General features: G+C 34.4%; 1 protein-coding gene across 3 annotated transcripts in view; it reads left to right on the top strand.

Moving 5' to 3' along the window:
- The window catches only part of NBAS (NBAS subunit of NRZ tethering complex), a 178,030-nt gene that overhangs the window by 44,918 nt on the left and 116,180 nt on the right, over positions 1 to 16,932 (top strand). For all 3 annotated transcript variants that reach the window (XM_068678623.1, XM_068678621.1, XM_068678622.1), the window contains exons 22-32: positions 2,374 to 2,457; positions 2,959 to 3,112; positions 5,150 to 5,335; positions 6,308 to 6,481; positions 7,437 to 7,570; positions 8,267 to 8,329; positions 8,847 to 8,969; positions 10,457 to 10,559; positions 12,761 to 12,984; positions 14,761 to 14,873; positions 15,209 to 15,322. In XM_068678623.1, coding sequence (XP_068534724.1) covers positions 2,374 to 2,457; positions 2,959 to 3,112; positions 5,150 to 5,335; positions 6,308 to 6,481; positions 7,437 to 7,570; positions 8,267 to 8,329; positions 8,847 to 8,969; positions 10,457 to 10,559; positions 12,761 to 12,984; positions 14,761 to 14,873; positions 15,209 to 15,322 — 1,472 coding nt within the window. The remainder of the gene's footprint in view (positions 1 to 2,373; positions 2,458 to 2,958; positions 3,113 to 5,149; positions 5,336 to 6,307; positions 6,482 to 7,436; positions 7,571 to 8,266; positions 8,330 to 8,846; positions 8,970 to 10,456; positions 10,560 to 12,760; positions 12,985 to 14,760; positions 14,874 to 15,208; positions 15,323 to 16,932) is intronic.

Genomic DNA, 16,932 nt, shown 5'->3' with positions numbered 1-16,932 from the left:
CACAAAAGGAATGATCACACATTTCTTACCTATGGTCATTCAAATTGTTTGTCTCTGCACTTTACCACTTTTTCTGTGTTGCATCCTTTTCAGTAGGGAGGTCAAATTGTACATTGCTTCCTTACTTGATGGATTTTGGAGGTAAGGGGAAGGGAAACAGAGGAATTGTCAAAGGGAAAAGCTTGGGAATAGTAATGGACTGAGATCTTCCTCAGCAAGTTGCTATTTTTTTTTCTTCACATCTCATATTGAGGGATAGCAGCAGCATATTTAGCCCCCAAAAAGTCAGAATTTTGAGAAGTCTTTGCACTACAATTCTTGGAGGCAGAACAGCAGTTACAGTATTATTATATGTAGCAAAGTTTGAGAGAAAAGATTGTCTATAACATGAAATCAGAGCTGCTGTCCAAAAATCTCCTCTTGTTGTTTTGCAAGGGTAGTTGTAATGCTTGGGGTTAGAGTTGTCTATGGCTGAAGGATAGCTAGTAGGATACCTTAGATGACAATTTTGCAGGGAAAGCTGCAGAACAGCTTCTCAATGGCTTCTAAAATGCAACTCTTGTCTTTTCTGCTGTCTTCCCCCCCTGCCTTAGTAAGCTGTGTTAATATTAGGACAGACAACACAATCCAACTTGAAATACCTTCTCAAACCTACTGGGAAGTGGACAGAAAAATGTTACTAGAGAGCCTATGAAAAGTAGTAGTCTTGGATAGTAAAATTTTGTCCCATTTCCTTTTTTGTTTAATAGGACATATAGAAGAACATTTTTGATTACAATATAAAGAGCTGCTCTTGATTTTCTATTTTAGAAGGGAATGTTATTACACTGGCTTTTATTTGCTTTGATGTTTCAGCTTGTTCTTTATGAACTGAGCTTTCCATAATAACAGAATCATAGAATCACCTAGGTTGGACCTCCAAGATCACCTACCTAGTCCAACTTCTGACCTAACACTAACAAGTTCTCCACTAAACCATACCACTAAGCTAATAATGTTCTCATGTGTGCCTTATTCATTTAGTTTATGAACCCAGTTTTATATATTAATATTTAAATAATGCAATATTTGTTATTGAAGAGATTAAAAAAAACAACAAAAAACACCTGAAATCTGTGCATCTCCTGATGTAATGCTTCTTTCTGATTAAAATGTAATTGTGGAGGCCTTTGTTCAACTTCACGTGGCTGAACTAGAGTTGAAATGGAGGTGTTACTATACCTGAGACATAAGAATTAGTTGTTTTCTATCTTTTTACTTCCTCTCTTTTCACTTTAGCAGCCTGCAGGCCAATTTATTGCTCTGTTCCTACTGCACGTATTATGTGGAAGGTTGGAATCACAATGGATAAAACACGGAATATTATTGTGCATAAAGTAGAGAAAGGAAGGATGGGTGACCTTGGAAAAATGCTCGTGTATACAAGGAGGGGTTGTTAGATGCTTTGTTAAATATCCTTATGCATTTAATGACTTACTGACTGAGATAGAGTTACTGATTTACAGTTTTTTGTTTTGATTCTTATGTTGTGAAATTGATTTGTGTATTGGAAAAGTGTTTCTTTTTAAGCTACTATGTTACAACACTGCTGCTCTTCAATGGAGTATCAGTTAACTTGTAAATAGGGATTGTCCATGCAGTATTACTATTGCGTTTTATTATCAGGGTCGGGAGAAAATGAGGCTCTTCTATTTCTCCTTAGTTTATGTTCCGCATGTCTCAGTATGGTTTTCTCAGGTTTCATGCTGCTTAAACAACTAGCCTACAATAGCAAGCTGTAACTAATCGTTCTAGTAATAACTTGTGTTCTTAATCTCTATCTCAAATGGACTTTTTTCTTCAACCTCAGTATGTAGAAAATGTTTCACTGCGGGTGTTAGTAGTCAGAAAACCATGTTAAACTTAATTGAGAAGATCAGTACTAGCAGGGCATATCTTGCTTTAGTTGAATAAAATGATTTGTGTGAAAATTTGAAAAATTACTTTTTTTTAAACTGTGAAGATTGTAGGTTTTCACCCATTCAGTCTTCTGTGGTAGCGTATGAAGTCAGGATACTAACCATGAAGCAGTAAAGATTCTTTTGTAGTGACTTCTATCAAAGACAAAGTAAAAAGATGATACTGAATTTTTTAGTTTACTTAAATGGTATAGGTAGTATATGTATTTGTACAGATAATATCCTACAGGTGGAATCGTACTTGTATAACTACATTAAGAAGTGATAAATTTAAGGAACTGGCATTGTAATCAAATGACATCCTTATCATGAATTCACTGAAATACTTGCATGTGCTTTGTATTCCATTAATTGAATGTCATCACTTTTTTTCACTTTTTTTAATAAATTTGCATTCCGTTTTCTGTTATACCAGTTACAAGCAGGGAACATTGAAAATTGTTCCTTGGAATGAACAGAAACATCGTGAAGAAGACTGGTGTGAAAAAGCAGAATGCAGGTAAATTAAAATGCAGTAAATAGAAAGTCTAATTTCTCACTTTTGTGCACACTAGTTTATGTTTTGAGCTTTCTTAATGAGACTGGAAGACCAAGCAGTCTTTCATGTTATGCTGTTACGTTCACTGTGATTTTGTGAAGAATATCTTACGGGAAGTTGTAAATCATAACATTATCGTAGCTGCATTAATGGATCATGTAACTGCCTTTTTGTGGGAATAACAGATGGAAAGCATGAATTAAGCATACTTGTGTCTTTAGTAGAGAGGAATCTATCTTTTGTGATCCATCTTACGTTTGGTATCTCCAGTTAGTTACTTTGCTGATAAAAGTAAATACTGGGATTGGCATTTTGAGTCCCCTCAAGTTATTGGTGCAATGATAGGTTGATTTGTACTGTTCGTCTTCAGAATGACCTAAAGTTTTATGAAGAAGACTAATGTGAAAAAATATAAGTAAATATATGCTTATATTTAAACATACTTTTTTTTTTTTTTTTAAGGATGATTGTTGAACCAACTTTACAAGATGAAGGCGAATTTCTCTATGAAACACAGCCGGAATTACTGAAGTACAGGACTACTGAACTTTCAGTAGAGCTTGTGACTGATTGGTATTTGAGCAGAGCACAGGAAATAGAAAAATATTCTATGCAGGTGAGAATAGCAGCGAGGAAACAATGATGGCTGTTTCAGGCTGATCAGTATTCTTCAGTAGAAGCCTATCTTAATGGGTATTAATGGGATGCTTTTTCCCAAGTACTTTAGCATACTCGTGCTTGCTCTGAAATTCAGTCAGGTAAATAATTAATCCATAGGAATGAACAGGAAGCCTGTAGATTCTCTTTCACTTGACTTACCATAGCAGACAACACTTTTAGTGGAAGAAATCTGCTTACCATTGTGTCTTGTATTTGTAATTAAGTAAAGGGAGGGAACGTTGTGAGTGTGTATCAGGAAACATGGTTTATGGTGTCACATAGCATTAGGTCGTATACCGATATAAGGTATTCAGAAATGTCACTGTCAAATGCTAATTACTGAGAGCAGCCCTGAGAAGAACTTGGGGGTATTGGTTGACAAGAAGATCGACATGAGCCAGCAGTGTGTGGTTCCAGCCTAGAAAGACAACTGCATTCTCAGCTGCACCAAAAGCAGCATGGCTAGCAGGTCGAGGGACGTGATTTTCCCCTTCTACTCTGCTCTTGTGAGACTACCTAGACTGTTTGGCTCTGGGGCCCTCAGCACAAGAAGGACATGGCTATACTAGAACGAGTCCAGAGGAGGGCCACAAGGAAGATCAAGGGTCTGGAGCATCTCTCCTATGAAGACAGGCTGAGGGAATTGGGGTTGTTCAGTCTGGAGAAGAGAAGGCTGCAGGGAGACCTTACAGTGGCATTCCAGTACTTAAAGGGGGCTACAGGAAAGCTGGGGAGGGACTCTGTCAGGGGTATAGTAATAGGACAACGGATAATCATTTTAAACTGAAAAAAGTGTAGATTTAGGTTAGATGTTAGGAAGAAATTCTTCACTGTGAGGGTCTTGAGGCAGTGGAACGGGTTGCTTAGAGAAGCTGTGGATGTCCCATCCCTGGAAGTGTTCATGGCCAGGTTGGACGAGGCTTTGAGCAACCTGGTCTGGTGGGAAGTGACCCTGCTATGCTGGGGTGTTTGGAACTAGGGGATGTTTAAGGTCCCTTCTAACCCAAACCATTCTATGATTCTGTGTAGTACCGTCACAATTGCTTCTTGGCAGGTTTATTGTATGGTTGTGAAACTATCAGGCAGCTTATTTCTACATTATTATTTTCTTTATGTTTTAAAAACGTGTGAAGTCCTGTGTGGTAAAGATAAGCAGTGCAAATAGAGCTCATGTGCTCTGTTGGTTTATTGCTTTTCAAGCCCATATAGCTGCATGAAAAAAAAAAAAAAAGGTTGGATGGAAGTATCAATATAGGTTAGTTCTGGTCTAGTTCTTTTGTTTTTCAAGTTTGCAGTTTTTCAGGCATCTTTAATCTTAATTCCCTGTGATTAACAGCCTATCAGCAGCTATGGAAATAAAAGCAACTTCCAAGGATCAATTAAATTAATAACATAAATGAGATTGTGCTCTACTGTTCCAGGCTTTTGTCTGCCTCACTGAATACATACAGTCAATATTGCGTTCTTAGAAATCAAAGCAGAATCTTTCACGTAAAGATGTCTTCAGTCACTGATTATATTCTGTGGAATGAAATGCACCAATTAAAATCAGTAATTCATGGACAGCTAGAAAAGTCACATTACACACAGATATACACATAACTTCAGTCAGTTAACTGATAAATTTAGTTTCAAGCAATCGTTTATAGTGCATGGAGAAAGATGAGATGCCTTATTTCTGTATGACCTACAGAAAGAATCAAAAAAGGTATTTTTCTAGTTTATGTGCATCTGTAGGGCACACCATGGCCAAAAGGCCTGTAATGGCATCATCCACCAAGGGTAAGCATTTTATTTGGTCTTTATAAAGCTGAGAATAGCAATCCATATTGAAATAGGCAACAAAAACTTCTAGGAATTTAGAATCCCCTCTTGAGCAAGGGGAACAAGGAAAGAAGATAGTTACACAAACAGGACACAGACTGGACTTTTGAAGTTGTTTTTTGGCAAACAGTTGCACAGTGGAGTTTTTTTTTTTTTAATTATTTTTCAGGTGGACTGTGCTCTGTCCCTTGTTCGTCTTGGCATGGAGAGGAATATCCCTGGTCTGCAGGTGCTTTGTGACAACCTGATCACTCTTGAGACAGTAGTTTATGAAACTGATGGTGATCGAACATTAACTTTAAAGGAACTAGTAGAGATGAAGGACATTGAGAAGCTGAGACTGTTGATGAAAAACGTAAGTATTTTGAACAGATCGCTAAGTATGCCTTGATTTCCAGTAGTTCAGGTTACCCTAGAATCCCATGTGTTTAAAGATAGTGCTAGGGGCCGACGTTTTTCTAATGAGCCTCCGCCTTGAATTTAATGGGAATCTAACACTTACTGGGGGCCTTTGTTTGTTTTTTGTTTTTTTGTTTTTTTTTTTTTTTAAAAAAAAGTTTTAATGGTTTAGTTTTGTTAAAGACCTGTTCTTCCATCCTAGACACGGGATCAAACATTAATAAATCTAATAAAAGTCAAAGCTTGTTAAAGCTGTGAATTGCTTTTTCATTGTCCCTTTCTATAGGATCTTCAGTGTAGCTGTCAGTGATGCTGCAGATACACATTGGATGTTTTCCTTGGATGTTTTTTGATGTCTGTAAATGTTGGTGAAAAAATCTTAATATTTGTCTCTGCAGCATATGTGTTTTTCATCTTTATATTCAGCCTGTGCATGGCATTTCAGAACAGGTGAAATCTCGTCTTTTGTGGAAAGATTGGAAAATACCTACAGATAGAACAGGGGTCTGAAATAGTTAAAAGAATGTGTGTACTCTAGAGGAGCTCATGCAGCTATCCTTAAATATTGGAAGTAATACTAGTCTGATGGGGATGCAAGCCAATCTTCCGTTCATCCTGAAACTGTAGGAAAAGGAGGAGAGCTTGGCATTTGTCAGCTAATGGGCTTTACTCATGTACAGCTTGGTCTTCCCACACCATTGGTATCAGTAAGATGATGAATTGTTTCAGTATTTCATGTCTTAGTGCTCTGTGCAGCAGTGGCAAAGGTTAAGCTTCAGCTGTATTTTGTGATAGGTGGAGATACTGTTTCAGTTTTGTTGACCAAAATGTTCTGTGGTTTTTTTTTTTTGTTGTTGTTCATTTGTTTTGGGAAACAAAACTGACTTTGTTCTTTTTTCCCATCTCTGTAACTCATGGTGCTTTACAGTCCTCTGATGAAAAATATGTGAAGAATGTTTATCAGTGGATGATCCCTTTCCTACACCGCTGTGAAAATCAGTCCCCTGGTCTGGCAAATTCACTCTTCAAAGAATATTTAGTAACATTAGCAAAGGAAGACCTGACTCTGCCTCTGAAGATTTTTCAGAGTTCAAAACCTGCTGTAAGTATAGAATCTTGATGACTTCACTGGTTTCTTGGGAAATTCTTGTACTGAAGAATTCAACTCAAAAATAGGATTAGTACATTTTCTACAGCAGATAGATCATCTCTATGCTCTTTCCCTACTTTTTGGACTTAACATTTGTTGTGTTTTAGAAAGCATTAATCAGAAGTGTCATTGAAGAGACTGCCAAGCTAATGTAATTACTATTTTGACCTATTAGAGCTAAAAATTATTGTAAAGGCTCTTGCAGTAATTTCCTAGTGATGGGTTTAAAATAAATTTTTGGCATAAGCATTTCTTAAAAATTGGGCATGATGTTTTATGTTCTCCCTTAGATTTTTTTCCTAATGAATTTTACTATCACTAGATTTCAGATGATTTCCCCCTGAAACCCTTCTTCTCTTTCCCCAACAAATGCAAAGAATACAGTGGAAGCCACAGAGACAGCAGTTCAGTGAGCAAGGGTGGAAGTTACATTGTGTGACCATTTCATGCTGCTTGTACAATTTAAATAATTATTTTAGTGCATATACCATATGTTTTTGCATACCTTTGAACATTCTAGGTGTATGGACAGAAATCAACCAGTGAAGGAAAAACACATCTCTTTTTATATGTATTGCTGCTGTTGTACATGTTAAACAGATCTGACAAATGTTTGCAGCAGTTCCTTTCTTTTGACCTGTACCCTCTCTACCTCTTAAATTCAAGTAGCGTATAATGAAATAATGAAGGACCAGAGCTATTTCAGGTATCTGCACTGTAGGAGACTAGCTGGGTTGTTTTAGATCTTGTAACTTCAAAAGGAACTTCACTAGGTTGTTGTCCGGGACTTACTGATTACAACCAGGAGATTTATTTATTTAGATGTTCTCTATGTTCAGAAGAAACTCAACTGCTTAATTAGAAACAAAAAAAATACATACAGTGGAATGCTTTCTTTTCTTGTTAGTGTCAGCAAAAAATTATACCTGAGCAAGACCAGCTTATGATTACAGCATTGGAATGTATTTATAGTTGTGAACGAGATGACCAGCTTGCTCTCTGTTATGATATTTTGGAATGCCTTCCACAAAGAGGATATGGGTAAGCATTTTCAGCTAGTTATTTGTAAATATTTTAGATGTTAAATATTGTTGTGTAGTAATACTTTAATAATAATTGCTACATCCTTAGAGGGTATGTAATTTTACTGGAATATTCTGTTCCTATCTGAATTATACTGGCCGTATGTATATTCATATGTGTGTGTGCTCTTTATGTCTACTATTAAATAATGTAACAATATATGTTTTAAAGCAGTGCAGACCAAAGCTCTTTCTGTATTACTTCTTTAGGCTTTTATATTTTGGTGAAATGAGACCAAATGATAATGTTATCTTAGTAATCTTGCTGGTCCTGTTACAGTTAGTGATGTCTTGCACTTAGTCAGTCATTGCTACTTATCAGCATGTGAGAAAGGTTGTCATATGGAAGACCTGTATGAAAGACAGGTAATTGTTGAGGAAATGAAGGTATGAGGAGATACAAAGTATTCTTCCAGTTTCTTTGACAGGTAGAGATCCTGTGAAAAGTCTAGGGACGTTATATTTTTTGGAGACTGAGGGACCCTTTCAATTTTAGTTATCCTTCCAGCAAGAAGCCAGCAGTTTTAATCTTTACAAACAAAGACGTGTATTTGATTCTTATCAAGGAATGTTTCCAACTTTGTACGGCTTATCTTGATATATTCTTATTATATAGATACAAAGATATTATTTTTTTTCTTATGTATTTTTGCAGGCCTGAAACAGATATAACTAACTCTCTTCATGATGCAGTAGATGAACTGGAACAAATTCTGAGGTATTTGATTTAGCCAACATAATGTATTCTTAAATATGTCGCTGGGTATAGCCAAAAACCTTATTATGACAAATATTCTTGCTGCTTTTTTATTTTTTTTATGTTGGTTTTAGAGATGTCAACATGATTATCTGTAAGGTTTTTATATTCAGAACTTAAAACTTTTGAGTGGTTTTTGCTTTTTGAATATTAGAAAAATACACAAACACTTTGCTGGGAATAAAAGTATTTTTCCAGAGGAGTAGGAAGGTTATTTCTAACATATATTGTGACGTATTGTAATACTTTGGTGAAAAACTGAAAACTGTGAAGATAGTTTATCACATTATTGTGTTGTGCATTAGCCCTGCAGTTTTTTAAAGTAAATAGTTTTACTGTGGCTAATCCATATTGTTACAGACTTTACACTGTTTGTTTGCATTTGCAATGCATTGTTTGATAACAGCTTTAGGAAAGCAGCAGCAGAGGTAGTTGTACAACTGTGTAGAAATTAAAAATATTTACCATTTATTTGCAGTGTGTCAGAGCTGTTGGAGAAGCATGGACTTCAGAAACCTGTTTCCTTTGTGAAAGACACAAAAGACAATGCCGAGGAGGCACGGAAACTGATGATTAGGCTGACAAGGCACACAGGTCGCAAGTTAGTATTCAAAGGGGAACTGGAGATAAAGGGGGATATGACAGTAAGGGGAACAGTACTTAATTTCAGAGAGTGTACCTAACTGTTTTTTTTATGATAGGGAACTGTGCTGTTTAAATTGAACACAGAGTACATAAAACACATTTGTTAAACTGATGATTAACATAATTAGTGTTTTTGCTGCACTCTCCACATACGAAAATGTCTTGCTTCGGACTTGTTTCAGTGTGTTTGCGTTCAAGTTAACAAGCCTAAAAGGCTTGCTGGCTGCTGCAAAACACAGCAAAATGATGTACAGTGAAGTTAACGTGTTGTAAATGATGTTCTTAAAGATCTATTTAATTTTATGGGAAGTGTAGGATTTGTATTTTTTTTTTTGTTTTGCTTTCTCAGTAGCTGTTGTAACAGGGTTATTTATTGCTTTTATGTATTGATTATGCCCCTTATTTTCAGTATAATTTTTACATTTTTCTGTATAAGAACTACCCTATTTAACTGGTCTTCTAAGTGTGCATAAATTATTACACAGCTCTTGGCATAAACAGATAAAAAGAATGAATCCTGGTTAAAGCAGCCATCAGTGTTTTTTTTTTCTTTTTTTTTTTTTCCTGCTTGAACATGCACAATGTTTTATTGGTGGTGATAGGGTAATACTTAACTTGAGCATGCTGAAAGCTTTTTAAGACTTTTAGGAATCTTTTTTTAGAAAGATCAAGTCAGTGCCTTTGTAGGAAAAATGTTGATATTTCTACTTCCTCGTAGAGACACTTTGCTTTGTAAAAGTGAAAGCTAATATCACTTGAGAAAATCGCTAGTAGCTGAAATAATTTGTATAGCTTAAAACAGTGATTTGTCAATCTTAAGGTGATGTCCAAAAACCTTCATAGTGTTTTTATTAGAAAATGTTTTGATGGTACACAGGAAATTTTACAGGAAATACCGTGTTTAACAAAGACGCATGATTCCAGAGGGTCAAGAAACTGAATACAGTTTGGATTTTAGCAAAAACAACTGCACTGCTGTTCTACAATCGCACAAAGTCGATCAGTCCTTTGAGTTGGCCTACAGTAAACAACACTTCAGTGATCCTCAGTTGCTGTTTCAAACTTGTTTTTACCCTGTTTCTGCTGAGTTAGGAGGAAGATAGCACTTCCAGCTTTCTGATATCTGTTGGAAGTTACCAAAACTAACTGGGGGATTTTGATAAGGATTTCTAAAGATACCTATCTTATTCCACAGAAAACAAAAAGCAAAAATAGTTTGGTTACTGGATTTTGTCAAACAATTTTAACCCACATACATGGTTTAAATTTGTAGTTAATATTAAAAGTCTTCAGTCTTTATAAATCATTTTTAGTAAAAAGTCCAATTAAAGATTGAAATGTCTTTTGAGAAAGCATATTTTTATGATGAAATTGTAGTATTATCTACTGCTTTTCTTTACACTTATTGAGAAATAGAATATTTAATTTTGAAAATGTTTGTAGGCAACCATCAGTCAATGAGACACAATGGAAAGAGTTGCTCCAGGATATGTTAGACATGCAGCAGAAAGTATACACATGCTTACAATCAGATACTTGCTATGAGGTGAGTTTTATATTTTCTCATTGATTTATGCCCCAAGTAAGCTACAAATTCTCATTTCACATTGTTGCTTACAAATGTAAATACACTTTCATGTGTTATTACTTGGTTGTCTACTGATTTTTTTAATGGAATTTTTAGTCAATGCAAACAAAATTCCTGTGTTAATACATTTAATCAAAAGCCCCTCTAATAAATATCCTGTAAAATATCTTTTACTAGAATTATTTATGTTTTCTAAATTGTGTCAACTTCTTGAACCTTCATAATGTCATTTACAGATATGTTTACAAATACTTTAATGGAAAGTAAACAGTCTTTAGCTAAATGTTATTTTCAAGTAATCATTTCTTAAACATGTAGTTTGTTAGTATCACCCAAGACGCATAATTTTGGGCTTTTTACTTTATGCAATTGAAGTAAAATAACATGAGAAGGGAAATCTAATTTCTTTAAGGGGAAAACAAACAAACAAAAAACAAACAAACAAACAAAACCCACAAACCCACAAACCTGCCATGTACATAAAGTCCAAAACTATGTCATTGTTATTTGCAAAGAAGGAGAGCTATTAGACTGATGTAGAATTTTCCATGGAATGTACTGTTTATTTCCATTTTCACTTCACTGTACTGGTTTATTATAGAAACAGTGCCATACCCACTAAAATCTATTTAAAACTTGACATCTTTTAAGTTTAATACAAGTTTTTTTATTACAGTTTTCAGATTTAATTGCTTATGGCTGCCAATCTGAGTAGCCCTTGGGAAGAGTTTTTGAAGCAAATTAGAAAGAAATAATGAAGGAAAAAAGCAAACGGGGTTTAACCTATACATAAAATTTGACTTTCTCTGCAGCTTGAACTTTGAAGTTGCACAAAGATCTACGATGTATTTGACGTTCCTGGTTTTGTGATAAGCTAAGGCTTAGTGTACATAGAGCTTTAAAGTGCATTTAAAAAATTGAGTATTACAGCACACTGAAAGTGAAAATATTAGCTTTTCCTTTGCATTACATCTTAATGTAATTTTTTAATATTTTTTTTTAACCTCTGGACCAGATGATTATTATATTTTAATTGTACTCAGAATGAGTCCTGTCCTCTTAAAGAAAGATTTAATATCTAAAAGTCTTGAAGTAAATTGTTGTATGTATGTGAATGTTAAGGAAGAAGGAGGATCAACTCTTGATGACTTGTATTTAGATCATTCATCTGCATGTTGAATTGCTAGGGAAATAACTTCTAAAAAGTGTTTGGGAATCACCAGTGTTCCCAAAAAGTGTTTGGGAAACACAAGAATAAATAAGCCTTTTCTATCTCTGGCAATTTTATTTTCCAAGATTTGAAATTTTAAGAATTACTTTTCATTTTTCACTGTTCCTTGAGGATTAAATGGAAGCTGATCCAAATAGTATAATATTTATGAAGCACTGAACTATGTTCCTTTGGTGCTCAAATGTAGAGCATGAGATGGTTTGGAGAGGTTCATCATAGTGAAGAAATACTTTAATTTGTTATGAAATTAAAAGCCTTTGGCAAAGGCCATATTGTTGCAGCTGCAGTAGTTTCTGAAATGACTAAGTACATATGTTGCTATTCATTAGACCTATACTGAGCTATACTGAAAAATTGTTAAGGAACTGAGATTAAGCCTCTTACAGTGGGCAAAAATTTGACCTGAAATTAAATGTTTCGTATTAGATATAGAAGTGTATTAATATGTATGTTATTTGAAGATAGTCTTGATTCAAAATTAAAGACAAGTTATATACTTAGTTCTAAATACTTTGAGTTTCTTTTGGAGTATAGGGTTTGTTCTTTTATGTTTTCAGTGTCCTAACACTGAACTGCCTTTTCTGCTACCTGCATCCCATTAACACCTCAGAAAATAGGTGTAAATTTCTGATCTCCTATTTTCTGAACTCATACTGTAAATAGGCAGTTAATAAGCTTTTTTTCTTTTTCTTTTCTTTTTTCCTGCAGGAAGTAGAACTAACTAAATAATAGTTATTTTTAGTTTTACTTAATAAACACATAACTTCTACCAAGGAGAATGTTCCCACAATTTTTTTTTCTGTTTGGACTGAATGTATTCTTTGGACTTCAAAGATGCTTTTATTCAAAAGGGTTGGTTCCATACAATGAAAATATGCTTACTTTAAGCTGTTGCTACAGATTATTAAATTACCATTCTTCCTTTTAGATATTCACAGAAAGTCTTCTATGCTCAAGCAGTATAGACAATATCCATCTGGCTGGGCAAATGATGCATTGCAGTACTTGGTCAGTGGATCAACCAGTTTCATCAAAAGGGAAACCACAGTACAAAGTCAGCTATATGAGAAGTATTGAACTAGTTCTGGCTGCTGGCAGAGAATATTTCAATTCTTCAACCAGTCTGACTGATAGCTGTATGGATTTGGCCAGGTATATTTACAATTATCATATATGTAAATACGTACTTCTCTTTCAGTTGAAACTTGACATTTCTTTTCTCTGAAATGTGTTGTGAATCTTACATGGATCTATTTCTCTGTCTTTAAAATTATGTGATAATGGAAACAATATCTTTGCCAAACAGTTCTTCAAAAAGGAATTCAGACACAGAGCTTTCTATGAAGGAGACTGCAGTACTTACAGTGTTACATGTAGAGGTTGCAGTATGGGTGTTAATTGATATGTGTTATTCTTGTGTTAATTGATATGAAAGTATTTAGCAACATAAATGTAAATAGGTAAAGTGGTCAAATGTTGCCTGTGTCAAAGGCTGATGCCTTGGCTTAACCTAAATATTTTAAATAAAGGTATGGCTATCAATATAGCCTTTCTCTTTTGTTCTAGTAATTTATTTTTTCATTGATCTTGTTTTTTTCACGTTAATCCAAATGAGTTTCTCTTTTTCCTTGAGGCACTTACTTATGTAAAACATACAAGCACATAACCAAACAAAAATATTTATATTTCATTTACAAAGGTAGACGCGTCTTTTAAATAATACTTTCCCTTTGACATGAGTACATTTAACTAGTAATTGCCAAGAGAGATTAAAGTATTTTTCTTCCCCTCAAGATATAAATTCATCTTCTTGACCTTCGATGATACGTATGTATGTGTGTTAGCACATTTTGGGGAGATCTTCAGCAAACCAGCCTTTAACCAAGTAAGGCAGTCAAATAGTTTGTAACTAGTTATCCTTTTTCACATTAGGAAGTTCTCCTCAGTAGAAAATTGCTTTATAGATTGACAAATCATGTATTTTCCATTAAGATTTAAAAGAATGTTTTTGCAGTTTACCTTCAGTTAGAGGGTTATGTTCTATATAACTTAATCAGAAAGTGACAGAAAATGCATTTTTTCCTATTCATTCACAGCTGTGCCCTCTTCCATCCCAAATGGACACATGTGAGCACATACATACATATTAGTAAAGGCATTGTTGCCTTAGGTCAAAGTTGGAAGGCATTCACTTTCACAGAATCAATTATATAATGTTAGCTCTATTTATACGTTTCTGTTGCAAACCATTTTTTTCTTAAACATGTATTACTAAAAACTACGTATGAACATAGTATTCCAGTGAAAGTTTTAAATAAAAGATGATCATGTCCATATAATATTTATAAAATACATGCATATTTTATTTAAAGTTTTATGTAAAGTTACAAAGCAATAGTAATTGCATACGGAAATTCATCTTCAGAATAATGTTATATATATATATTTTTATCAACTTTGTTTTCATTTTCTGAATATAGCTGAGGAAGCTGAATTTGTGACAAGGACCTTAAGTTTGGCTTCCAATCAACGTTTTATGTTTATCTTCTAGGATATGACAAAGCTGAAACCCAGTAATTATTATGAAATATTTACCTAAGTAATTATGTATGTAAATACATGTCTCAAATGTCTTTCATTTGTTAAATCTGTTACAACTAAATTCAAGAGGATTTAGGCATTGATCTTATTACAAATATGTGAAAAAGAGTATGTCTATCCAAGAGTAGCATTTGTTTAAAATGTTTAATTGGCCATAACATAGTGCCAAATATTTATAATGCGCAGGACCAGCAAGTATTTTGACATTTCATAAGCACAACAAGTTACTCTTTTTTACTCAAGAATGCAGAGGTTATCTCTTTCCAGAAATTTAGACTTTGAATTTATTCAACTGCTTTTACAAAAATTTGCTTCCTTCCTACTTAGATCCTGTCTGCAACTTATTGTAGACTGTCCAAGTGATATTCAGGAGGAGCTAGATCTCATTCGTGCTCTTGGCTACCTTGAAGAATTTGGCGTGAAAATTTTACCATTGCAAGGTACTGCGTATTTTTATTCTTTGCGATTGCTTGAATCGCATGTATAAATGTGCATGACAAATAATTTGCTATTTTGTGAGCATTATATGAGTAAAATAAGGGGTCCTTTCAAACAGCTTACAGACACATACCTTAAAATTACTAAAATAAATACATAAATTCAGGTGATATGCAGTAAGATGTCTGTGACTGTGGATGGATATGTTGTAGTGTTATTTAACTTTACGTTTATAGATATATTTCCAAGCTCTCTTTCTTCACCTACACTGTTGGGCAAGAAATATGGCAGTAAGATTCATTTATGTAGTCTTTAACACTGGTTCTTCTTCCAACAGTGCGTTTGTGTTCAGATAGACTCAGTCTCATCAAGGACTGTCTTTCTCAGTTGTCAACAAACTATAAGCAGTCTGCTAAGCTCCTGGGACTTGCGAATTTGCTGAGGGTTGCAGGTAAGCTGTTAGAAGGCACTGAGCTCCAGTGAAACACAGATTTGTGTTATGCTCCAGGACTTTTGAGCTGATCATTAGTGTTTTCAAGGATACCACTAAAAAGTAATCTGGAAAAGCAGTTGTTGGGTCAGAATGGAATATTTTACAGTAATGAAATATTTTACCTTCAAGCTGGTCTGAAAGACAGCTTTTCTGACCTTTTGTTAATACCTAAGAAAAGCCTTGTCTAATGTGAATTTTGAGTAAAAGCTCATTTCAGACTAGAGGAGTTGCAGGTGAGAATATTTTGTTTTATAGACAATTGGCAGTACTAAAATTCCAGTAAATCTTCTTGAGTCTGTCAAATAAAATAGTTTGATTTAATAATAGTACCATTTAAGTTGGAGGAAAAAAGTAATCTCTGTCTGTCTAACAACTGAAATTTATACATTTGTTTATGCTGTATGTATATTCTTTGTGCACTAAAGCTGATGTGTTAGCTTAATATTCATTTGAGAAGCTGAATATCTTGAAGGATTAAATCTTTAGTATACTATCTTGTTTTTTTTTTTTTTAATGACTTGCTGTTCCATTTGTTAAATTTAAGATTTTTTATTTCCCGGATTTTGGGAATCTTAGCAGTGACAATCATTGCATAGTATAATATATAGGGAGGGTTGGGTGTGATATTATTAGAGATGCAGAAGTTAGGACTTTGATCTCCTCTGATAACTGGGTCCTAAAGAAAGAAATCAGTGGAAGCATAATTGTTCCTCTATGGTAAGCTCCTGCAGTGGAGCCCTACTACTTGAAGGATGGTACAGGTGAGGGCATAGTACCATATTAAGTAGTTGGATCCAGTCTATGTAATTATTCATTTTACATGTAAATCTCTTGTTTTGTGGAAAAATTAGAAAGACAGTCAGAACTTGTCTTTGTTACTTGGAAGACTTTTAGAAAGAAAATAGGATACATAAGACAAGATTACTGTACAACTCTTCCCTTCTCTTGTCTGCTTCTACCCATGTCAGGTTAGAGTCTTTATCTCTAAATATGTTGGGTTCTTTAGACTAATGCAGCTGTTTTCTGTTTTACCTTCCTTTTGAATCTAAATGATTCTCTCCTGTATGAGAGGAAGAAAGCAAAATCCAGTGTGATTCTATGAAGCTTAAAAGCACAAGTTATTTTGTCCAGTAGTGTTAGTGTTTTAGTCGTGAATTAGCGCCTCCTGTGCCCTGGTATGTATCTTTGAATATGGAATAAACTTGTAGCTCCCATCTCCAGAGATGAAGGAAGAGGGGCAACATAAATTAAGTAGAAAACTTTAGGGAGTACCTGTAGTGCTTGTTGAGATTGCAATGTCTGTGTGCCAGCTTTCCTATTCATTGGTGTCTCGGTAAGTTTTTAAATGATTATAAAGTTTTATAAAAGATTTAAAGCCAGATGACAAAATGATTATCTCTGGACTGAAAAAAAATAGAAGCTGAATGTGTGAGGTGTTTAATTTTTACTCAGGTAAATGGTTTAAAAACTACTAATGTTACAAATTACATATTTATTCTAAGAGCATTGGGTAATCTGACTTTAACTGTTAATGCTGATGGTTGTTCTTGTAGTAAGTATGGAATTCT

Source organism: Anas acuta, chromosome 3, assembly GCF_963932015.1.
Source record: "Anas acuta chromosome 3, bAnaAcu1.1, whole genome shotgun sequence".
In the NCBI taxonomy this organism is placed as follows: Eukaryota; Metazoa; Chordata; class Aves; order Anseriformes; family Anatidae; genus Anas; species Anas acuta.
Note: the sequence above shows the minus strand (reverse complement) of the source record. Positions and strands in the feature narration are given on the sequence as shown.